Consider the following 24,862-nt stretch of genomic DNA (forward strand, 5'->3'; position numbering starts at 1 on the left):
ACAACACAGAGACAAGACAGAGACGCAATGAAGAAATGCCAGGGGGTGATGGAGGGGGACGGGAGGGCGGGGGAGGGGGCTGGGCCCTCCCCCACCACACTTCAGGGCAGGAGGGAGCGGAAGGAGCATTCGCCAGGGCCCAGCTGTCGCCCCAGAGCCAGGATGGATGGCACCCCTAGGTGGCAACCCCTCATCTGGCTCCCCGGGCGGGAAGAGTCCTGCTCTGGTGGAAGGAGGGAGCCACCCGCCCCATCGTCAGCTCTGAAAGGCTGTGAGTGACAGGACGCTGTGCCCAGGGCCCAGCTGGGCACGTCTCCTCTACAGACTGCCAGGGTCATTTCCCCCAAACCAGCTCTCTGCTCCCCTGGAGGCCAGAGGTGGGGTGCAGGGACAGTGGACATGCCTGGGCCCAAACTGCAGGGAAGGGGGCCCTGGGTGCCGCATGGCAAATACAAACGCAGCCCGCGGCCACCACCTGCCTCCCCTCAGGCAGAGCTATGGCCTTCAGGGCTCTCCCACACCCGCTAAGCTGCAGACACCCTGGGCATGATGGCCACGCCTGTTATCCCCGAAGCCTGGGAGGCTGAGGCAGGAGGATCCCAAGTTCAAGGCCAGCCTTAAGGAACTCTGTGAGGCCTGAGCAACTTAGGGAGACCCTGTCTCAAAATAAAAAATAAAATGGACTGGGGAGGCGGCTCAGTGGTTAAGCGCCTCAGGGTTCAAGCCCCGTACAAGGTGCAAGTCTCAGGGCTCTGCACCTGCTGTCCCTCGACCTGGGCCCCACATCTCCCAGGGAGCCATGGCCTCTCCCCTCCCACCCTTCAGGTCTCTGTTCAAACTGGGTTTCTCAGGTTCGGCTGACCCCAGCCCCTTGAAGTCTAGAACGCCAGCTCCCACCTCCCGCCTCTCCCTGGGTTCTTTTTCTCAGGGGCTGACCTCAGTGCAGTAGGAGCACACCTGTCCACTGCAGGGCTCTGCCACGTGCCACGTTCCTAGGGCAGTGACCGTTTTCTCCCATCAGTTTCCAGTCCCGCGACATCTGGGCCCCCGAGCTGCGTGGCACACAGAGGTGCTCAGCAGACGCAGCAGCCCAGTGGGAAGAGGCCACAGGAGCCAACCATGGGACCTGCTGGGGGAGGGCTCTACCACTGCTGTGGGTCTTTGGCAGCAGGGACAGGGGCCCAGGACTTCCTCTAATGTGCAAAAAACAGCCCCTGGTGGCCTGCTGCTGCCCCTGCCTCCTGAGTCTGAGCTCCAGCCTGGAAGCCTGGCCTCCCGAGACGCAGGGTGTGGCTGGGCAGCAGGGTTGGAAGGGGGCCAAGAGGCCCCTGGGGGCGTGGGGACTCCTGGCCCAGGGCAGCCAACACAAAGCCTGTGGGGCCTGAGGACAGTGTTGGACTGAGGGTCACCTTTGTATGAATTAAGACAGGCGCCCCTTCCTGGCGGGGCTCCTGGCTAGCAGAGGCAGCTAGTTTGGGCCCTGCCTGCACACAGTGGCCACAGGGAGGGCCTGGAGTGCCACAGGGGCAGTGTGGGCACAGAAGACAGAGGTGGCCGCCACTGGGCTGTGGCTGGTGTGTGGCAGGAGAAGCCCAAACACAGCTCTGGACGTGAACCCTGCTTTCGAAGCAGGGGCAAAGAGGCCACAGCAGTCAGTACCCTGCAGGGCCACGAGCGCCCCAGCGGCCCCAGACTGAGGCCCAGCACTTTGTCCACGATCAACCCTATGACCTCGGCCTCCTCCCCGCCAGGGCACTGGGGGAGGATGAGTCAGCCACCGGCCTGCCAGGGCGCCAGTCTGCCGAGCAACAGGCGTGCCCATCTCCACCCGCTGGCTATAGTGCCCCGGCCTGCAGCCCTTGTGGGTCCCATCACCCTTGGATGAAGAGTGGCCTCACTAGACACTCTGCACCCCAAGGCCAGCCTGGCCACCCCCGGGCCACCAGGACCATAATTCCTAAACTCCACATGGGGGTGGGGTCAAGGGGCAGAGTACAGGCTGAAGCCACGTCCCAGCTCCAACCCCAGCCTGGTCGCTGTGCTCAAGATGGCAGAAAAGCCCAGGAAACGCGAAAGCCCCCCAGGCCTCCCGGGCACCTGCCCGCCTCCTCCACAGCCCGTAGCTCGCCCTTCTGAGCCGCTCACCCTCAGGCCTGCGTCCGGGCCTCCTCTGTGTGCCCTATCCCAGCCCAGACCACTTGGTGCTGGTCACTGCCTGGGAGCAGGCCTGTCCCCGCACTGCCAAGGGGCTCTGGGCAGGCTGGCAGTTGGGTGACTGGCACTGGGGACAGGATTACAGAGCCTGGAGGCCAGTGGACCAGTAAGGGCTTTGGGTGGGGAAGCAGGGAAGTGGGTGGGGGTGGGGAGGCCAGTACTGGGCCGGGATGTGGGGGTCGGGGAGGCGGTGGCAGGCGGCGGTGTACCTTAGGGGCCCCGGGCTGGATGGAGGTGATGCAGGCGGGGTCGATGAGGGGCTTGGGCCGGCGGGCCGACTCCTCGATCAGGCTCTGCCACTGGCGGGGCAGCCCCGTGAACTTTTGCTCCTGCTGGTCGAAGCCCGTGTGGACGCGGTGTTCGAAGTTGGATGGTGCCGAGATCTCTACCCGCTTCTTCCTCTTCCCAAACATGGCGCCGTGGCTTCAGGCTCCTCTACCAGGGCACCTGCGGGAGGACATGCTGGTAGTGGCGGGCCAGGGGCCAGTGGGGCTTGCCCACACCTGCCCGATGCTCCCTCTCCTCTGCCTGGGTCCCTTGCAGCCTCTCCTCAGCAGTCTCCTCCAGGCCCCCGGCCCTGGGTCTGTCCAGCACTCGGAGGTCACGCACAGCCCTGTCGCTCGCAGCCCCCGGCAGCTCTCCCTGCTTGGGGTCAATGGGAAGAGCCCCGCAGCCCTCCGTGGCCCATGATCGCCCCAGTACTCTCCATTCTCACCTCGGGGCGCCCTCCCTCACCCATCAGTGTCTTTGGGCAGCTGTCCTCTGCCTGGGCGCCCTGCCCGGCACCCCACACCCCTCCTCCTCAGCACTGAGTGCTCAGTGAATCCTTCCCCACCCCAAGTAAAACCACCCTGTCCCAGCGATGGTTTAACTTGTGAAAAGTCTGGTGCTGCTTCTCGTGTCCCCTGCTCGATGTTTCCATCACCCCCTCCAACAGACATGAGGGCCAGGGCCAGGCCTGGCTGCCCAATCTCCTCAGGGTCCCACCCAGGCCTAGCGTGTTCTGAGTGCTCAGCCATCGCCCCGACCCTGCTGGCCGGGCCCTGACCCTGGGCTCCAGCTGCTGCCCACCTTCAGCTACGACTCCACCCACAGCCACAGACAGGCAGGGTGCCGGGCAGGGCTCACTGTGACACGAACCTGTCTTTAGGGTCTGGAACTTGTCATGGGGCCCCCAAGGGGAGGGTGATGGTGGCACCCTACAGGAGCCCTCAAAAGGATGGCAGAGAAGCCAGGTGTCCGGAGCACAAATCTCTCTGCCATTTGCTACCTGTGACCCTGGGTGAGTGACTGAACCCCTCTAAGCGCTGGCCAATCCCACAGGGCGCTGTGAGGAATGAATGAGTGAACAACGTGCCCAGCTCAGGGCTGGGCACAGTGACATCAAGTACTGGAAGGCCGTGCAGGTGCCTGTGGGAGGAGGGCTCCAGGCACTGCCACTTGCCGTGGGCCCCACCCCATGCCCTAATACATGGGCCCTGGGGTTACACAGACCTGGTTTGAGGGTGGCTGGGCTAGAAGTGCCCAAGGGCAGGTGATGTGCCTTCTCGGGGCTTCGGATGACTCATCTGTAAAACAGGGAGAAAATGTCCGTCTGTCCATCCATCCGTCCGCTTGTTCAGGAACTCGACAACGGGCCTCCTCTGTGCCCAGCTCTTTGCTGGCTGGTAGCAGGAACACAGTGGTGACCTGGACAGTCTCTGACCTCATGGGGTTGTCTCTATGGGGCAAAAAGTTCTGGCCCCCAAAAAAGACAACTCAGAGTGGTCAGAGCTGGGATCCAGGGAGCTGGAGCAGCCAGGGAGGGACAGTGCGGGCTGAGGGGGGCTTCTGGACAGAGAGGGGCTGTGGGAGTGGAGGAGCAGGGTGAGGAGCGACACTCCAGGAGGACTTCCGTCTTGCTCCCAGCTGGCTCCCAGTGCCTGACAGTAGTGGGCGCAGGGTGGCACCATCTCATGGCCTAGGGAGAGGGTACTTGCAGAGGGTCTGCGGCCACACGCCCCCACCCCAGGCCTGGCTCTCTGGCTCCTGGGCTCCTCTCCTGAGTGCAGCTCCAAGGGGGAGACGGCCAGCCCTGGCCAGAGAAGGCCGTCCTGGAGAGCCAACCAGGGGAACCGGTCTGGCAGCAGGAGCCCAGTGGGAAGCGGGTGGGGACAGGCAGCCAACCTGTCTCAACTGGTCCATAAAGGCCAGAGGTGGCCAGAGCCAGGCCTGGCCAGGGTTCCCCCACTGGCTCTGTTTCTCTGCTGGCCCTGGGTTCCAGGGCCTGGGTGTGTGGTAAGCAGACCTGGGCGGACAGGGCACCCTCCACTTCCACCCCAGCCCCCTCTCTGACCCCAGGAGGGTCAGCAAGCCCCTGCGCAGTCTCTCCCCAGCCCTGAACACTGTCCATCTGTCCTCCAGCCATGCACCCCTGGTCTGCCTGGTGGCCCTGGCCGCTCTCTGCTCCCTGGCTCAACTCTAGGTCTCTAGTCCTGGCTCCCAGGGTTGTCCCTACAACCTTGAAAGTCCCCACCCCATCCCACACAGGGCACTCTAGTTCCTGCTCCGTGTCCCGTGACCTCCCCATCTTCCGTGTGCAGCCTGTTCTTCATCTTGAACTTTCCGTGTTGTTTATCAGCTCCTTCTCCCACTGTCGGGCACGAAGGCGGCTCCCACGGCCTCTGCCGGCTAAGGGCACAGGGTCAGCCGAGACCCCTCACTAAACCCAGGGGGGGAGGAGCAGATACTGAGATAAGAGGAACCCAGGACCAGGAGCGCGGGGCTGTCCGGGTGGCCTGCCTCCCGCTGCCCCACAGCCCCTGCATACACCCCCAAGCCACCTTGCAGGCTACAGCCTCATGTGCCCCTGTGGGGAAGGGGCAGAGGGGCACACCTCCGGATATTTGCCTGGGCCACCCCTTTCCTCTGGGCACAGCCCCGAGGACAGGACAAACAGAGGAACTGGCCGTGTTTATAATGACCATGGGAGCCCCACCCAGCCGGCTCCAGGCACTGCAGTCCTGGCCAGCGCCTGGCCTCGTGGGCAGGGGTGCAGGGGCGGGTCCGCAGCCCGCTGGGAACATGAGTCGGTGGCTGAGCGCCCGCAGCTGGCTTGCTGTTAGTGGCAGGGCGACCTCACTGCCCCCGTGGAGGGTGGACCTGGCCCGCCATGTCCAGGGAGCTCCAGCACCGTCCCAGGCAGCTCTGGGGCCTGCGCTGGCTCCCCCATCAGCAGGCAGCGATGACGGCGCTGCTCCCTGGAGCAGTTCCGAGGCGCCACCCGAGCGAGTCCTAGGATGTCCACGTCCAGCCTGTTCTCCCCCTGAACACAGGGAAGCAGGCGCTGAGGCCTGCCCGAGTCCGCGGGGCCAGAGCCAGGACAAGCTGCACACAGACAGCGCTCAGCGCCAGGCACCCGGGCTGAGCAGCTGGGCCTCTCCCAAGGTCTCAGCCACGCCCCTCATTTAGCCCATGAGTCTGACCCAGGAGGAAGAAGGGGACAGTACAAGCCCACGCCAGAGACAAGGAAAAAGGCAGCCAGGACAGCCCACGTGCCCAGGGGACAGCGAGGGAGGCAGGACAGACCTCTGGCCCCTCTGACCCTGAACCTGCAGCTGCACCAGCTGTGGGAGTCGGCGGTGGCCGCTGGCGGAGGTCAGCTTGTGTGGGCACTGCTCTCGGGCCTAATCCGAGTCTGTCCTCGTGGCCAGCCTAAGACACACCCTGATCCTCAAATGCAGAAACTGAGGCCCGGAGAGCAGAACCCCCCATCCAGGGCGCCCAGGGAGAGGCAGCCGGGATGTGAACCAGCCAGCGGGCAGAGGCTGCGCTCCCCCTGCCTGTCCTGCCAAGGCTGCAGGCCGGCTACCATCCCCTCCGGCCAGCCCTGGCCACGCCCCCTCCCTCCCTGCCTGCTCTATGCCCAGACCTCACTTTGCCTCTGGGCCCTGGTCCCTCCAGGGGTCCCCACCTCCTCCCTGGCTGTCCTGTCCTGAGGAGTGTGGGGAGCAGCACGCAGCAGGGCTCCGGCCCTTCCCTCCCTTTTTTGTTTCTCGCCTCTTCGGCCTCCAGCCCAGTGTGTGCAGCAGCAGAGAGACAGGACGGCCGCTGTAGCTCTCTGGGCCCAGCTCTGTGCCTGGCACCGTGGGGTCACCACGAGGGGACCCGCACCTCAGTGCCCAGGCGGAGCTCACAGGCCACCTGCACCTGGGTTCAGTGGCCACTCTGGGTCCCATTTTATAGATGTGGAGACTGAGGCTCACAGAGGTGAAGTCCTTCTCTAAAGCCATCGAGCAGAGCTGGCTCTGGGCCGTCTAGTTCACTCCAGATGAGCTGCCTCAAGCCCTTTGCTTCCTGGGGCCACGGTCCTTGCAGGGCCTGCCCGTCACCCACTGCCCTCCTGCCACCCCTGCCTGCGCTCGCTCTGCTCGCCACATGGTCACCGTGCCCGGGTGCGCAGCGAGTGCCCCTGCAGGGCCGCCCCTGACTCTCCGCTGCCCACCTGCCCCCCCACAGGTCTACACTCAGACGTCCCGTCCTGTCACCCTCTGCAGATCGTCCCCTGCCACACTGGCCACGTGGGGTGACGGTGAGCGTGTGCAGCGGGGCTGTGAGTCTTCTGTGTCCACCTCTCCCCTCGAAGGTCAGCTCCGGAGAACAAGGACTGTCCCACCCTGCTTCCAGCAACACAGACACCTAGATGCTGTCCCCCCACCCCCCTGCAGGCGCTTGGGCAACAGCGGAGAAGGGCCTGGCACCTGCGCCTGCTGCACCTCCCCCGGCCACCGCAGACAGGGCCAGGGCACTGGACAGTCAGGAGGGACCTGGGGACCCAGGGGCAGAGAGCGACCCAGGGACCCCGGGAAGAGACCAGAGGACAGGCACAGGTGCCCCTGAAGTCGTGTTTGATCGATCCTGAACATGAGGCACACGTGTCCCTGGACCACGGAAAGTGCTCACGTCAACGAAAACCTCTCGCCTTCCTCAGCCCCAGCGGCTCCTGCCCGGCCCAGCGGCGGCGGCCGTTTCCAGTGGCCCCTCACCTGCTCGGCTTCCGAGAGGAAAGTGACACACTGCCCAGGCTCCGTCACTGTGCAGCCTGGGGGAAGAACAAGCTCCCGGTGTGACGAAGCCGCCTGGTGTGTGTGTGCCCGTGCGCACACGTGTGGCCAGGAACCCTCCGGCCTGCCCTCCAGGCTGACCCAAGTGGAACTGGGCCCATGGCAAGCCCAGGGGACACAGCCAGAGTCACAGACACCCTTTCCTAGTCACCAACGTGAAACCCTGGGAGGGAGAGCCAGGGAGGAAGTGCTCGCTGGCCCCCACCTGCACAGAGGCCTGCCCCGGCCATCATGTCCACCACTGGTTTTGGGAGGAAGGACGGCTCCCGCCAGGGCTGACCAGCGGGGGTGGGGGGTCTGGCTTCCCTCTGCAGCCCCCACGGCTCCTCACCACCCCACCCCAGCCACGCCACTCCCTCCGCCACATCTCCCCCACCCTCCCTCCCCGCCACATCTGCCCCCTCCCCCTCCCCAGGGTCCTCAGGTGCAGGACCACACGCCCCCACCTTCTCTATGCACAAGACCCCGACACGCCCACCCGTCGACTCCACGACAGTCATGACTACTGAGCTGGGGAGGGCAGCAGAGGCACCGCAGGGGACAAGGGGCAGAGCCCAGGGAGGTGGGCTCCACCCCTTCCCCAGGGAGACACCACAGCAGGGGAAATCGGGGCTCGCTCCGCTCCCGAGGAAGGACCCAGAGGCTCATGGGACATGAGCAGAGACAACTCCCCACATGACCAGGTGAGATGGGAACGCTGCCTGGGGACAGGGAGCTGGCCGTCAACAAAGGGACCAAATCCCCCTGCTCCCCTCCTCCTGGGGCTCCGCCTTTGCACCTGGCCCCCCACTGCTCTGCTCTGGCCACCAGGGCCTCCCCCCTTGGCCACGCCAAAGCCTATGGCGTATCCACTGTCCCTTCTGCCCAGAGCTGCGACTCCCCTTGCTGGCCATATGGTCCTCAGGAGCCCAGCCCAACTCTCGACAAAGCTGGGGTCCACTTGCTATTTCCCCAGGGCACTTGCCACAGGGTGTCACACGTGGGCCCTTCCCCGGACCCCCCAGGGGAGCATGGGTCCTGGCAACCTGAGCAACACCTGGCACCAGCAGCTCTCAGTAAAGACCTGGGGACAAAGACTGACGCCATTGCCAACAGGAGTCCTGAACCCGAGGAGGAGCAGGGAGAGGAGGGACAGGGCCGGCAGGAGTCCCCAAGGCCGCTCTTCCACTCCACCTCAGAGTCGGACGTTGATGCCTCGGGATTCAGCAAAGAGCCCGGTGTGTGTGCCCAACACTGCCATCCGTGCCCACTGTGACCAACCCAGGCTGTCCCCCTGCAGGGAGCCTCATAACCTCACCCAAGCCTCGTGGCCAGGGCTCTAGCTAAGAGGGCAGGAGGCGGGCCACAGAGAGGCCTCGAGAACCCATCAGCGGCCACACGGGGACAGGTCACAGCGACACAGCCCCAGAGGTGCCCTCACCTTGGGAAGCTGGTCATCGGGAGAGCCCAGAGGCAGCACTGCCCCCCCCCCAGTGCCTTCATACACTGTGCACTTGGCCTGGGCCCCCAGTTGCCCCCTCCTTGACCCTCCAACTGCCCCATACCTTGCCATCTCTGAGTGGCCATCCGTCCCAGCTGGCACTGTCCGTGTGTCACGTGGTCTTTTGATGGATACCTGCTTCCACCAATGGACGGTAGCTCCACGAGGACAGGACCTACTATCTGGCCACTGCCCAGCACAGGGCTGGTCCAGGGGATTGCGAGTGGCTAAGAGCAAACCACCCAAACTCAGGTACCAACTCTACCATCCCAAGCTGTGTGTCCCTGGGACAAATCACTCAACCTCTCTGGGCCTCAGTGCTCTCATCTGCAGATTCGGAGTAATGACAGTCCCTACCTCATGGGGATGTTTGGACAGAAATGGAGATGACACAAGTACAGCCCGTAGAACATCACAGAGCGCAGGACCGGCCAGGCCCGGCTAGGCCCGGCTGCCCGCAGGCACATGCTCGCCTCAGCCCTCCATGGTGAAGAAGGACGACGACAGGCCGCCCTCCCAGGGCAGGTTATTCCCTTCCAAAAGCAGGGCTTCAGCCACCTGAGTCGCTTGGTGTCCCCATCCCTGCCCAGCACAGGAGGGCACAGGACACAGCGTGGCTGAATAGAGACGGTGCTTCCTTTACCTGCCAGCCCCCGCTCCTAAACGGGCCACAACAATGGGGCACAGACAGAACAGACACTGTGCCCCTCGTCCCCAGAGGCGCCCAGGGCGGGGATGGATGCCACAGCAAACCTGAGAGCGTGGTGAGCCTGGGGACAGGGAGTCAGACTAGGACTCACTCATCCCTCCCCTGAGGCCGGGCAGGAAGGAGGGAGACGAGGCCCGATAGGGCCCTCCCTGGCCCGGGATCCCAAGCGCTCACCGCCCCCTACCCCATGGGCACACGGCACCCTGAGCAGCCACCGACGCCCACTGCACACACTTGTGCTCTTACTGTGGAGCCCGATGCCCAGTTACCAACACCAGCACATGGGCATCCTGCTACAGACACACACACGCGTGCGGCCTCAGTGCTGGGGCACTACACATGACAGAGCCCCCAGACCACCTCGCAGACACGCAGAATGGACGGCAGACACACAGAACCACGGACGCTGGTCACAGGGAGACCTGGCAACGCACCCTGAGCCCCTGGCAGCAGCCAGCACAGGAGCAGGGGCCCTGGAGCTGGTGGCTAGGGCTCAGTGCCTTGCTCACTGTGAAGCACGGGGCAGGGACACGTGCCCTGAGCCTGAGGTCCTGCCTGGAACACGGGGCACCAACAGAGTTCAGAGGCATCAGCGGGAAGACGGAGGGAGGAGCTCCGACGCCGAGGACCCCTCAACTCTCAACCAACAGGAGGGCAGGCGAGGTGGCCCTGAGCGAGCCCTGCGCCCTCCACAGACACGCAGGGAGCCACGCACCCCAGAGAAGCAGGAACTCCCACAAGGGACATGCTGCAGGGACCCGGGGAGCCCAGGGACACACACTATGGAGGGCAGCCACCCCCAGAACACGGGATGCGCCCACAGGCACGCAGTCCACGGACCTCCCACGACGGCCGAGGGTTCCTGAGACAAGAGGCAGCAGGTACTGTGCCCCTCCAAGGGACACGGGTGCGTTCCCAAAGTGACTCGGTCACCGCAGGAACCCTCCCGCCCAGGAGACCAGACTCAGGAACGTGCAGAGCACCGAGGCCAGGGGCCTGCTGAGACTCGGGTCAAGTCCCCGCTGACGGCACCAGCACCACACAGAAAGGCCCATGACCCACCCCGGCCCAAGAAAGGTGTGGGCAGTGAGAGGGCCCCGCCAGCTCCCTCCCCTCCTACTCCCTGAGCCCAGGCCACCCTCAAAGGGGCGGCCGGCCAGTGGAGGTTCCAGCAAGGGGGACAAGGCGAGCATGCGCAGAACCAGCAGAGCAAAGTGGCTGGCCCTGCACCCGGCTGCCCTGGCGGTGCTGGTGGCAGTGCTGGTGACGGCCCTGTGCTGGCAGCCGCTGAGCCTGGATGTGGCTCCCACCTGTGGGAAGGAGGCGGAGGAGGAGGCAGGGCGAGCTGGGAGACCAGAGCCGGGAGCCCACGGCAGCGGGCAGTGGGGCAGCTGGTGGCACCTGCTCCACGAGGACAGGACCTACTATCTGGCCACTGCCCAGCACAGGGCTGGCCCAGGGAATTGCGAGTGGCTAAGAGCAAACCACCCAAACTCAGGTACCAACTCACTTCAGCAGGCTCAGCCTCCACTGACCTCCTCCACTGACCTCCTCTTCGACCCTGACGCCAGGCTGGCCCCCAGGGCTGGGAAGCCACAGCCGGGCAAGGCGGAGTGCCTGGGGCCCCTGGGAGGCCAGCAGGCTGGAGGCAGGCTCAGGTCAGGGTGCATCAGGGTGGTAGTTAGGTGCAGGGTGAAGGGCCCTTGGGCAAGGGCTGGGTGGCCTCTCTGATGTGCAGGGGTGTCTGGAACGAGCCCCACCCTGGATTCCAGCCAGTGTTGTAGGAGCCAGCCAGGGGGTGAAGGGGCACAGCCAGGGGGTGAAGGGGCACAGCCAGGGGAGGTGAGGGGACACAGCCAGGGGAGGTGAGGGGACACAGCCAGGGGAGGGAGGGGGCACAGCCAGGGGAGGTGAGGGGGCAGCCGGGAGGGGGATGTGAATGGGAGAGAGGACGGGGCTAGGACCTGGACGCCTGCTGCTGGCCCATCTCCGTCTCAGTCTCAGGGGAGGCGAGCGCTGGGGAGTGCAAGCGGCCGCCTCGGGAGCAGCACTCCGGGTCGGGTCAGGTCCTAAGCTGAGCGTGGTCACCCAGCCACTGCCCTGGACGGGACAGATGCTGCTGCAGGCCCATTTTGGAAAGGGAGGAAGCCGAGTGTCGCCCAGTACAGATGGCAAGCACCTTAACCAGGATTGAGGGGGAGGCCAGCCTGCCCAGAGCCACCTCTCCAGCACCCTGAGGGGATCCAGCCCCTCTCCCTCAGGCCCCACCTTCCCTGCTGGCCCGGGGCACGTCCCCTGGTGTGGTGACCTATCAGTCCCTCCCAGGGCTGAAAGCCTCCTGAGGGCAGGGCCTGGCCTCCCGCACCTGCTCTGGAAGCCGACCCTGAGGCTCCAGGCTGGGTCCCAGCCTGCTGCCTGCCTGCCTCTCTCCCTCCTGCACTCACACGACACATGGCCTGGAGGCCCTGCGGGGTCAGCAGAGAGCAGCCCCTCAGGGGCTGAGTGACAGGCCTCTGCTGGGGGTCCCCTTCCTGTTGGGTGCCTGGTGAAGCAAGCAGGTGACAAGGTGAGTGTGTGGACAGACACCTGTGTCCTGTCCACCCCTGTTCGGCCCCCCTCCCAACAGCAGCCAGCTCCTGAGGACAGAGACCCTCCACGCACAGGGCAGGCGCTGCGAGGACGGACGGCACCCTGCCAGGGGCCCACAGCCGCAGCCCAGCCCTGTCCACCCCGTCCTCCCAGCCAAGGGCTCTAAGCAGGGGCTGGACCAGGCCTGGGCCAGAGCAGGCCAGGTATGGGGGGTCCCAGAAGACCCAAACCGCAGGCCCCACCTCCTGTGGGGGTGGGGCACCTAGCAGCAGTCACCAGAGAGCACCTGGGCGGCCACCTCCCCAAACCAGACCAGCTGGTTCAGGCTCTGGCCAGAGGGGGTGGGCTGGGCAGCCCTGGCTGCAGCAGGAACAAGGTCCTTGTATGGGGTCCTCAGCATCAGTCACCTGCCCTTTCCTGCCACCTGCCCTTTCCTTTCTGTCTCTACGGCGCCAAAGCCCAAGGCTCCGAGGCTGAGCAGTGACAGCGTCCTTGGCCCTGTGCGCTCTGTCCTGGAGGCGGCCCTGCCTGGGGTCCTGCGCTGGGGGCGGCACCTGCACACACGCCTCCCGCCTCTGAAGACCCCGCAGCACCTCTCTTTCCTCCCTGCCGGGCTGGCGGCCTCCCGGGGCTGTGAGGCGCTATGAACCTGGATGTACGAGTACCTGTTCACATTTGTGCTTTCACTTCTTTTGGATGTATACCTGGGAGTGGAACTGCTGGGTGACATGGTACTTCAGTGTTTATCCTGAGAAACTGCCCAACTGGTCCCCAAAGAGGCTGTATCATTTCACATGCCCGCAGCAAAGCGTGGGGCTCTGCTCTCTCCACATCCTCTTAGTGCTGGTTATTTCTGTTTTAGTGATGGCAGCCACCCTGGCAGGTGTGGAGGGTTATCTCACTGTAGTTAAGTTAAATGCAAAATGCACACCTATAAAAATTTTGGAAAAAAAAAAAAACTAGGGCACTATCTTCAGCATCTAGCACAAGGCGCAGGGCTCTTAGGCTGACACCAAAAGCACGATCCATAGAAGGAAAAATTAATGAAGTGACCTCATCAAAATTAAAAACCTTGCTCTACAAACGTCCACGTGGAGAGGATAAATGACAGGCCGCGACGGGAGGAAGGTCTGCAGGTCACACTGACCAAGGCCTGCTGTCCCGGGCAGCAGAGCGTCCTCAGGCCTCAAGAGCCAAAACCGCACAATCCAGGCGCAGGGGAGAGAGCTCAGGGGCCGGAGTGCGCAAGGCCTTGCGTGGACAAGGCCGGGGTACACAGCCCCGCACCACAACAATAAAAAAAAGAAAGAAAAATAAGAGGCCTGAGAGATCCCACCAAGGAGGACAGCCAGATGGCAGAGACGCCAGGACAGGAAGTCCAACGTCATCAGCCGTCAGAGGTACACACTGAAACCACGGCGAGCTGTCACTTCACTTATTAGAAGAGTCAGAATAAAAAAGCCGTGACAACACCAAGTGCTGGCGAGGCCAAAGGAACGGGAACCGCTCACACACTCCCGGTGGGAACCCCACGGTGCCGCACTGGGGAAACTGCCTCAAAACATGCGACCACCACCCAGTCCTGCAATCCCACCGCTGGGTGTCCACCCCAGAGAACGAAACCCACGTGCCCCACGGAAACCTGCAGGGGGATGCCACAGCCTCTCTCTGTGCGATGGTGAAGGCAGGGACAAGCACCCGCACCTCCCTGACTGAGGGCTCAAGCACAGCCACGCATCGGCGCAGCACCTGGCAGCGACCACACGCAAGGGACCCACAGTGCGCGCTGTCCGCATGACGCTCTGGGGGCAGGAGCATGCAGAAGCCCATTCCAAAGGCTGCCCAGAGTGCGATTCCACTCACACGACAGGATCACACGCGGGAACAGGTGGGCGAGTGGCCAGGGTGGGCTCAGAGGACGTCAGGAGGGCTACTACGATGGCGGCTCCGCACCTGACTGTTGTCCACGTCCACGCTGAGTGTGGGCTTGTCCATGGTTTTGCAAGATGGCCTCACTGAGGGGAAGAGGGGAGAGGGCACCAGATCCCCCTTCGCACTATTTAAAACCCATGTGAATCTACGGTGGTCAAAATAAAAAGTTTACTTAAAAATACTAATAATTGGGCTGGGGATGTGGCTCAAGCAGTAGCGTGCTCGCCTCGCATGCGTGCGGCCCGGGTTCGATCCTCAGCACCACATACCAACAAAGATGTTGTTTCCGCCGAGAACTAAAAAATAAATATTAAAAATTCTCTCTCTCTCTCTCTCCCCCCCTCTCTCACTCTCTCTTTAAAAAAAAAAATACTAATAATTTACTTAAAATGCCAGGCCCTTCCCATCCTTTTGCCTTGAACTCTCCTCAAAGCAGACCTCCACACACTAACTCCTGCTCCTCAGCCCAGATGTCCCCTCCTCCAGGAACCCTTCCCAGGTTTCCCAGCCTGAAGCCTGGCCTCCCACAGCCACGGGGTCCCTCCCCTGCCCCTGCTGTCACCGGACCTGGTATGTATCCACAAGTCCTATGGGGGCTGGTCCTCAGCCTGACAGGTCACCGCCAGCCTGTCACAGGGGTGGCTGGTGGGCTGGACTCCCAGGAGGCACACAGTGAATCCGCTAAATGAGCGAACAAGTGACAGTGACAGCCCTCCTCCACGACACAAAGCCGTCTCCGCGCCCGCTCTTGAGTGCTTTCCGTGGATGAGATGTCCCTTACACAGCAGTCTCCACGTGGGCAAGAGGCCAGCAGAGGCAGTTAGTCCAAAGTCACTACCTGGAGGTGGCAGGGCTGTGCAGCAAACCCAGGCAGCCAGGTGCGGAGCCTGAGTACTCTCTGCCCCAGCGGGTCCCCACGAGGGGCCACGAGCACCTGGCTAACGGGGGGATGGGGCGGAGGGAGGGGCAAAGGCCCTCCTGCAGGAAGGTCCCTGTGCGTGACACAGACCTGCCAGGGGACCAGAGCACCCTTAACACTGCACTGGTGCTCAGGGTCTGCACCTGAGTCCCTTTTGGTGACCTGGGCACCAGCGTGGTCACTAGGAACAGGAAGCACCACTTCCACTGCTGTTCCAAAGGCTGGGGAAGCGGCTGGTGCCAGGTGAGTGGAGGCAGCTGGGTGGCAGGATCACAGAGGGCACCAAGGCTGCCTCAGAGAAGGGACCTCCGACCCGCCAAGGAGAGGCTCTGACAGCACAGGGCTTCCCTCGTGTGCCCAGCAGAACCCTGAGAGCAAAACACCACGGACGCCTGCCGCACGCACCTCCCCGCAGACCTACAGCGCCAAGCCTGTGGCTCAGGCAGGCAGGGCGCAGGGCGCTGGGCACACGGGCAGCCGCTGCGGGCTCAGCCATGCCAACAGGCTCGTCCAAGGTGGGTAGCGGGCCAGAGGGACGTCAGCAAGGTGACTCTCTGCTCTCCCGGGGACATCCAAAGTCCTTCACAACAAACAGACAACAAGAAGAAAGAAGGAAAAGGACCTGGTGGAGCGACAGGCGGGTCCCGGGGCCACGGTGCCCACGCCCTCCATCTGGGGCAGCCACAGGGCATCACTAGTCACGAAACTGCACGTGGAGCTCCCACGCGCGGGCTAGACTCCCACCATGCAGGGCACAAGGCAGCATGGCCGGACCCCGGGCGCGCCCTCTGCGTCTGCGTGGCCTGCGGACAGTCTCGGTCCCCCCGACCCCGGCCCAGCCTGAACACCCAGGCCTTTCCACACCTGCCACTCTCCCGTCCTTCTGGAATCACAGTCCCAGCCCAGGATGCCTTTCTAGCCACCAAACGCCCAAGGCGTCCCAGTCCCGGTCAGTCCTGGGCACCATAGCCGTTCACGGAAGCTGGAAGCAGTTATTATTACTTAAGATCAGGTGAAGCACCCCATGGCAGGGACAGCCCCTGACCGGCTCCTCTGTGCCCTGTGCTGGCGACAGGGGACAGCAATGAGGCCCCCACAAAGCATTACACACAAAACCAGGGCAGCGGCAGCGCCAAGCAAGATGGGCAGAGAACAGTGAGGTTCAAGGGAAGGCGCCGACCCGGGTCGCACAGGACAGAGCAGAGCAGGTCTGACCTCACCACCCCATTCATCTGCAGTCAGGGCTCTGCATCATGCGCTCCGCTCTGGGGATAGCCACTCCTCTACGCACTGGGGCCACCCACAACAGTGAGTAAGATAGAGTCCCCGCCCTCCCGGGCTGATGTTCTAGTAAATAAGTGGGAAAAGGGATAGAGCGTCAAAGTGCTGTACAAGAGGACAAATCTGGGAAGGCTCCTGACGTGGTGGCACATCAGCAAAGATCAGAAAGAATGAGGGAGCCCTGGGGGGTCGGGAGAGGACACTGGGGGGAGGGCTGGGCGGGCCAGGAGCCAGAGCCTGAGGACGGTGGGCAGCTGAGGCCCAAGGTCCTGCCCAAGAGGAACAGCGGCTCTGGAGCACTGGTTCTCCAAAGGACATGGTCACCATCCTGTTGACGAGGAAGAAGAGGCGGAGAGGCTGGGAAAGCTGCCCAGGGTGGCACGGCAGGCAGGGCCAGAGCAGGGCCTGCGCCTTTAGCAGAATGGGACCCCAAAGCCGCGCACCACAAGTCAATTACGGGGACCCAGGGGTCAGTCTGAAGCTGGAGCTGTCACACACCGGCCCAGGGGAGTTGTCGGCCTCCGTCCTTTGGGTCCCCCGCCTTGCTCCTGCTGTGTCCGGCACCGCCTCGTGAGGAGAGCTTTAAAAGGTCTGCTTTAATCCACTCGTCTTTTTCCACTTAGCAATCTTAATTTTCAAAGTTAACTTGGAAGCCATGCGGACATTAAGTGCCCCCCAGGTTCACACTCTGCCACCCCTGGAAGGTGTTCCCCTCAGGCCGAGCCTCTGGACCTGCTCCCAGCTATAGGTAGCCCAGGAAATGAACCTGGGATGAGGCCTGGCTGGGTGCAGACTGGGGGAATCCACAGGACACACGGGGTGGAAGGCGGAGCCTTTCAACCAAGGCCAAGGGCAGACTCTGGACCGACACGCAACAGAAGGAAAAGGACTTGAAAACAACTGGGAAACGTGAGGACATGAGGGAATTCGTGTTATGAGGGGCTGGGGCTCATAACATAGCACGTGCGAGGCCCTGGGCTTGATCCTCAGCACCACACAAAATAAATAAAATGAAGGTGTGTGTCCAACTAAAAAAATTTTTTTTAAAATTATAACTAAGTCTGAAACATTCCTGGGTAAAGTGCACGATCTTTGGAAACTGTTTTGAAATATCGGGAGGTAGGGGCTGTGGGTATAGCTGGGAAAGCCTGGTCACGACTGGTACCTGCTAAAGCTGGACCGGGGACCTGGAGAGGGCAGGAGGCCATTCTCCTGGCTGTGTGAGCATTTCCACGGCGCAGAGGACCCACACATTTTTTAAAAGGAGAAGTGACCTAATCACAGAGTGGCAAGTCCTGGATCGCTCACCCCGAGATCTTGCACCCTTGCCTCTCTAACGACTACAACAGGTGTAACGGTCACAGGGACCACAGTGACACGGGGCAGCAGCTCTGCGTGGCGCCCGTGCACAGCCGACTCACACACTCCCCTAGCAGGAACTCTGGGGAGTAGGAAAGAGTCAGGTGGGACATCTGAGGCTCAGGGGCTCCCTGAGGCACAGAGGAGGCTGTGTTGGAGCTGCACCGGGGGAGAGGCGGCCGGCGGCCCCCAACAGGCAGGGGCACACGGGAGCACTGGCGATCACTGCCGTCTCCATGAAATAACTAAGGTTCTCTGTGATGCCACGTGGGCTCTGCAGCACCCGCCTGTGCTGGTGGCCAGCCAGGGGCCGGCAGGCAGTCCTCCCGAGGGCTGCAAATGAAAACTGGCAGTGGATGACCAGATTCTGGGTTCATGGAGGGGTCTGGTGTTCCTGCCAGGCTACAACTCGGCCCCAGCACCAGCCCCACTGTGGGTCAGACGTGGCCCCCAGCTCCTCCTCCAGACCCCAGGTGCAGGGGGGCTACCCAGCGCCTCAGCACCCTTTCCACCAGACGCTCGGCAGGCCTCTGGCCTCAGCAGGATCTGACTGCAAAACACAGAGCCGGGCCCTTCTGCCAGGGGGAAGAAGCAGAGCCGCAGGGGCTGGGGAGGGACAAGAGGCTGAGAAGCAGGGACTGGGCACAGCTGCCCGGACTGCTGGACAGTCCCGGACGGGACCCAGGGCGGCCAAGGCAGACGAGGCAGCACAGAAGCACCCCCCTGAGCTTTGGCAGGCCACCCCTGCCAGAGCATGGGGACACCAGCCCTACTTCCCACTGTGTCATCACTTAGTCACTGGGTCTGCTGTCACTCCTGTAACTCAGGCGCCCATAGCCAGAGCCTGGGCCGCAGCACTCACTGCTCCCCAGGGGGCGAAGGTGTAAAGTGAGGCCTGGGGCGGCCAGGGGAGGGGGCAGCGCAGCGCAGGGCAGTGTCCAGGGGCTGGCCCACCCTCCCCCACCAGGGCCACCAGAGTCTGGGGCCTGCTGAGGAATGCAAGGAATGAAGCCAGCCTGGCACGGCCATCCCCAGGTCCCACCCCATCCCGGGCCCAGCCACTGCCTTCCCAGGGAGCCCCGGAACCACTGTCAGGGCCTGCTCCTCACCCCCAGCCCTCGCCTCAGCTCCAGCCCAGGGCCCTGGCTCCTCTGGGCTCCCAGCCACAGCACCCTGCCTGGCCGCCCCTCCAGTGCTCACCAGAGTGGGCAGGATGAGGAGGGACAGAACAACTGTAATCAGAGCTGGCCCCCAGCGGGGCAGGGCCTCCAGAGGTGCAAAAAGTAAGTGGAAAAGTAAGTGAAGTGAGGCCATGAGGGGCCTGGCCAGGGGACACGGCTCCTCCAGCAGAGGGGGAGGGGCTGCTCCCCCCCAGCACCTGCTGACCTGCACCCCGGACCCTCAGGGACAGCCACCCTGCTTACCTCCTGGAGGGTATTGGGTGGGCCCAGCTGTTGCCCCCCCATGGGTAAGGCTGGGCCCCGCCTCCATCCCGCCATGTGGCGGGGAGACCCCAGCACAGCTGCTCCTGCATCCTGCTCCCTGATAATTAGACTGTAAGCTGATTAGTCAAGAAAACCTTTCATTAGCCTTGAAATCATTCAGGAAAATTACAGCCTCCCCTCTGGGCACCCTGCCACCCTCTGCCAGGGCTCAGAGGTGGTGTCGGGAAGAGGCCGGGAATGAGGGGTGGCCCGCCATGCCAGAGATCCTCCCCCGCAAGGCCAAGCCTGCGGCCAGACCTGCCTGGTGCCAGGGAGGGCAGAGACCTCCTGCCACGGTGACAGACCAGGAAGTGGGCAAGGCCCGTGTGGGCAAGGGTGACACTCTGCGAGAGACGCTGGGGAGATGACCAAGGCACACCAGTTCATGGACCAGTAGGCATGGGGGGTGGGGCACGCACTGACAAGCTGCTGCGCTAATAGTTAAATGAAAACATGAAGCCAGGCACAGCCAGGACGCTCCCGAGGAGAGCGAGTGGGAGGGTGGGTCCTCTCACCGCAGCCAAGACTTGGGGACAGGAGGACAGCGAGGACAGCGCGGTGCGCGAGGGCCTGCACCAGGTGACAGCCCCCCCGACGGCTGCACACAGGAGTGAGAGCCGCCACCAGGGCAGGGTGGGCAGCCTGTTTTGAATGCCTGGTGCTGGGGTCACTCTGCCACCCTCACACCTACACACAGCAGCGCCACGGCCACGTGTGAGGAGCAGGAATGTAGAGCCTAGTGAGATGGCAGCAGAGTGACCCCACAAGGAGCCCGGTTATTCACGGCAGTACTCGACCTCAGAGGAAGACAAGCCCCCAACTGGGGAAGCCGCACAGCACCCGGGCGAGGCGCTCCCGGACCCGGGGTTCAACTTGAAGAAATAAGAAATCAAGAAGAAAGGACGGCCAGCCGAGGGGACGCGGGCAGTGGCCTGGTGAGGCTTTGGCCAAGGCCAGAGTTTGGGAGTGGCTCCACCCTCGGTCCCCAGGCCAGGAGCCGCTGCGGATCCGCTCGGCTCAGTGCCAGCCCGCAACGCGCCAAGGACTGGCCACCACGACAGCCACCGGCCTCGGTCTGTGAAATGGGTCAGGTGGGTGTGGCCACCTCGGGGTTCCAGGAAGGACGGGCTGCGCAAACCTCGCTGGCTCACCCTGCCCTCTAATCAGTCTAACGAGGATCCTGTGTCCAGAAAGAGGACTCCCCAGGCTCAAGGTCATGTCAGGCCTTCTTTGCCTCTGAGCAGGGCTGCCCCGGGCGGCTGAGGCAAGGAGACAGGCTCCAGGGGTGGCAGCCGGGTCTGTTTATCTACCACTGTGTCCTCTTGGAGGTCACAGCAGGCCAGCACGTGTTTAAAACTAGACAATCACATCTAGGTGGACACGCCAGGCGCCAGGCGGAGGATGTGAAGGGCGCGAGTTGAGAAAGGCCTGCGCTGGGCAGGAAGGCCTGAGGCGCGCAGCCCGAGGGCCTCAGAAAGGGAACCCGGGCAGCCCCATTCTTCTCCCCACTCTTCAAAGGGCCCTGTGATCTCGTGGGGGGGACCCACGGGCTGTGCCTCAGCCTCCCATGCCCATAACCCCTCCTCCCCTAGATAGGCCAGGTCATTCTTGGAGTGACACTTCCTACTCTGGAAAGTGGCTGCACTCCCGCCCACAGCAGGTCCCATTAGACACTGTGACCACCCTCAGTCATCACAGCTCAGCCAGAGCGAGCCCCCCACATTTGTTTATTGATTTATTTTCTGGTGCTGGAGACTGAACCCGGCACTCTACTCACAGCCGCATCCCCAGTCCTTTTTGGTTTTTGAGACAAGGTCTCGTTAAATTGCTGAGGCTGGCCTCATAATTGTGATCCTCCCACCTCAGCCTCTGAGTAACTGGGATTATAGGCATGTGCCTGCGCCAGCCCACCAGCATTTATTGAGACCACTGCCCACCAACCATGGGAACAAACTATGGACACAGCGAGGGCCCGTCCTTCCACGCCCACCCCCAATAATGTGTGCCAAGTTCTCACAGGAGCAGGGGTGCACCCTAACCCAACAGACCCCCATCACCACGTAGCGTAAGTAACGGTGACGAGCACCAGGGCGAAGGTCAAGCCGGGGGGCGGCCAAAGAAAAACGCAGGTGTGGGATGTGCCACCGCAGACCCTGTGGGCAGGGGTCTCTGAGGGTGACTGAATGGACAGAGGGACAGCGCTGTCAGCAGAGGGAACAGAAGAAACAGAGACCTGGGGCGAGACCTGACCTGGAATGTCCAGGAATGGCAGAGGGCGGAGGGCGCCAAGGGTGCGGCAGGCGGGAAGGCCGGGTCAGGGCCCTGGGCCTTGAAGGCTCTTCCCCTGGCAGAGAGAGTCACAGGAGGGTCCCCGGCAGGGCCGGGCGTGATGTGGCCAGGTGTTATGAGGACAGGCTGTAAGGATAGTAGGGAACAGCGAGGAGGCCCTGGGGAGGGTCGGACGGTGAGGTGGCCTGAGGGAGGGACAGGTGCTGCCATTCGGGATGAGGAGAGGAAGGGCTGGGGACAAGACCAGGCTTGGGCCCAGCACGGGGTGAAGGGGGCAAGACGGGGGCTTGGATGTCAGAGTCCTGCCCTGTCCTGGTGTCACTCTTCGATCCAGGCCTGTACCCCTGCTGGAGGGCTCTGTGCAGGCTGCTGACATTGGGGTTCACCCCCGGGGCCCCGGTCACAGCGCAGGCTTATCAGGGATCCACACTTGACTCCTCCGCACGGAAGGAGCGCGAGCCGGAGCGCCAGGCACAGGCGGGCAGGAACAGGAAGACCCACCCGACGAGAACCAAGTGCTACTTTGGCAGGAGAGAAGAAGAATAAACCTGTCCCAGTGGCAACTGAAAACTGACAGTCTCCAGTGCTGGGGCTGCGCAGGGACCACGCTGTCACCCCCACCCTGCAGGGGACACACATCGTGGTGACACCAGGCTCTCTGTGCCAACAGCGCACTCCTGGTCGTGCTCCTGAAATGTATGTGCAGAAGGGACAGGGAAGCCACCAAGAGAGAGAAACAGACACTCGCTGGCAGCAAGGAGGGGTGAAGGAAGGGACAGGCCACGGCCAGCGGGGGCGGTGTTCCGTGGCCGGGAACGCACACCCCGAGTACCCACCTCTGGAAAAGCAAGGCCCCGCTGGCCAAAGGGAACAAATGGCGGTCACCATGGAAGTTGTGACCAGGAAGGGATGAAGGGATGAAGGTCTGTCCACCTGTGACACTCTGCTAACTGGCACGCACATCATGCCCCCTCTGCAGCACACACACTTGTCGTTGGTAAAGGTCCTTGGGGAGCACGGGCTGGCAGACGCCTGTCAGAGTCAAGTACCGGGGGTGGCCGCTGTGGGAGCCTTGGGGGAGGCAGGCCAGGCCTGGGGAGGCCCCGTGGGCACCAGGAAGGGACTGGCCCCTCGCTCAAGGCCCTGCAGGGGCTCCTCAATTGCAGGGAAACTATTCCGAGGAGCCGGGGGCTGCAGTGTCCTTCTTTCTCCAATGCCCGACCATGGCCACTGGTGGGGTCAGAGGGCTAGTGGGGAGTCCCTAGCATCTCCCTCAGTCCAGAATGACAAGCCACTTTCTGTCCCGTGGGAGTGGGGAAACCAGACTGGGAATAAGCTCGAAGCTTCACACAATGCTGCTTTATCAGGAGTTTCCGGCCAGCACCTGGGGTGGGAGGGGGCGAGACTCGCAGTGAGAGGACTTTGCCATGTCCCCCCCACTACAGTGTCCCCTCAAAGCTCCCCCGCAGCCTGCCTAGAATGGGGACATCCTAGAAGGGGCTGTGGGAAGGAGGGACGAGCAGCAGCAGGAGGGGTCCCAGGGTAGGAGCCAGGCCTGCGGAGCCAGTCCCAGTCCTACTTGCTCCATGACCCAGGGCTGACCCTGGGCGAGTGACCCAGGTCCCAATTTCCTCCCCCATTTTTCCCAGCACTGGGGACTAAACCCAGCATGCTAGGCAAGCACTGTACCCCTGAACTACAACCCCAGCCCTACCTTTTCTTTTTTTGGTACCAGGGGTTGAACTCAGGGGTGCTTAACCACTGACCCACACCCCCAGCTCTTTTTTATCTTTTATTTTCAGACAGGGTCTCCCCGCGTTGCTTAAGGCTTCATTAAGTTGCTGAGGCTGGCTTCGAACTTGTGGTGCCTCTGCCTCAGCCTCCTGAGTCGCTGGGCCTGCAGGCATGCGCCACCCAGCCTGGCTTCCTTTTTAAAGCTTATTTTGAGTTGGGGTCTCGCCCACTGCCTGGGCTGGCCTTAAACTCGTGACCCTCTGCCTCAGCCTTGCAAGTACTTAGGACTGCAGGCATGCGCCACCATGCTTAGCATCCCTCCCCTATTAAAGGGAGATGATAATGACACCATGTCTTGGCGCTGATGGGAGGGACAGGCCCATTAAGTCAGTTTGCAGAAGGCACTTAGACCGCGCCTGTTAATGGCGTGGGCCAGGTACTATCACAACTACTGAACTCAGCAGCCACGGTCCTTGGCACTTAGTATCTCACCTGCTGAATGTGCATTTATATCCTCAAAACAACCCTACTCGGACGCATCCCCATTTTACAGACAAGGACACAGGGCAGAGACAGGGGCAGTGACTGCTCCGCACACTCAGCCAGTAAGTAGGAGCCCAGCAGTCCCGCTCCGCACCAGGCAGGTGAGAGCTCCAGGGTGGGGCCAGGAAGGCTGGGGGGAGGCCGGATCTGTCACCTGCCTGGGGGGTGGCGAGGCCTAGGCCTGCTTCCCCTTCTCAGGAAAAGGAAAATGATCAGGTTCAGACAACTCAGAAAAGGACACTCCACGGCTTTCGACACACCCACACTCCACTCCACTCTATTAAAATGAGAAAGATGATGAGGACCGTTTGTCACCCATCAAAGTGGCAAAGGTCAAAGGTGTTACCGTCCAAGGCAGCGAAGGTGTGGAGCTGCCACACACCAGGGTGGGAGTGTGACCTGGCACCACCGGTCTGCAGGGTGGGACATACTGGCACAGCTGAAGGGACGAATCTCAAGCCCACTTCTAGAAGTTGTCCACAGCCACGCTCACACGCAGTGTGGCCCTGTCGACAGCAGGGAAACCGGCCTGGCCTGCCAGAAGGGGGTCAGCGGGGCACACAGGAGCCGCCGGGCACTGGCAGCACGAGCTGTTCTGACCCAGAACCTCAGAGTGGAAATGCCAGGGCAGGACAGACCTGGCCTCCATGACCTCTGGGTAAAAGCAGTGGCGGTGGCGGTGGCGGGGGTGCTCCCAGGAACACACATAGCAAGAGGAGGGAAACCACGGGCACCCTGTCTCCGGGAAGGGACAGCAGCCAGAGGGAGGCCGTTGGCCCCGGGGCGGCCACCTGCTGGCTGTGCAGGGCTTTCAGCGCGTTCGGGGGGCTAGGTGACCCAGGCACAGCGGCCAAACCTGCCTCCTGAAAACGAAGCACAGGAGGAAAGAAATGGGGCCAGGAGCACCTGGTCCTCAGGGTCCCCAGCAGAGCCCTGGCGGTGACACTCAGGAAGCACGTGCCCGTGAGGAGCCAAGAACAGGAGCCAGGTGACCACAGCTGCTAAGGACCCGGGAGCCCACAGGACAGCGGGCAGGAAACAGCAGCGGGGAAAGCCATCAAGCTCAAGGCTCACCAAGGGCTCGCCCAGCTCTGCGCCAAGCCCAGGCCAGCACCTCACAGGCCAGTGGCCTCAGCCCCTCCTCGGCCCTGAGGGGAGCACCCGCCCTGGGGGCAGCTGTGCACCCCAGCAGGGAAGCTCCCGCTGCCCCCAGGGCCCGGGAAGGCA

General features: G+C 62.9%; 1 protein-coding gene and 1 long non-coding RNA gene across 3 annotated transcripts in view; one reads left to right on the forward strand and one right to left on the reverse strand.

The window, feature by feature from the left end:
* PAK4 (p21 (RAC1) activated kinase 4) overlaps positions 1 to 24,862 on the reverse strand; it is a 36,249-nt gene that overhangs the window by 6,867 nt on the left and 4,520 nt on the right. The window contains exons 2-3 of one of the 2 annotated variants that reach the window (XM_081273830.1): positions 3,709 to 3,782; positions 2,424 to 2,661 (exon numbers count right to left, since the gene is read on the reverse strand). In XM_081273830.1, coding sequence (XP_081129956.1) covers positions 2,424 to 2,627 — 204 coding nt within the window. In that variant the 5' untranslated portion in view covers positions 2,628 to 2,661; positions 3,709 to 3,782. The remainder of the gene's footprint in view (positions 1 to 2,423; positions 2,662 to 3,708; positions 3,783 to 24,862) is intronic. The other variant, XM_081273831.1, reaches the window with a different exon arrangement.
* On the forward strand, positions 5,747 to 9,201 carry LOC308637955. The gene is made up of 4 exons (XR_014019712.1): positions 5,747 to 6,838; positions 7,184 to 7,336; positions 7,732 to 7,999; positions 8,272 to 9,201. It is a non-coding gene; the product is annotated as an uncharacterized lncRNA (long non-coding RNA).

The sequence above is a fragment of the Spermophilus citellus genome, assembly GCF_964194105.1.
Source record: "Spermophilus citellus genome assembly, chromosome: 18".
NCBI lineage: Eukaryota > Metazoa > Chordata > Mammalia > Rodentia > Sciuridae > Spermophilus > Spermophilus citellus.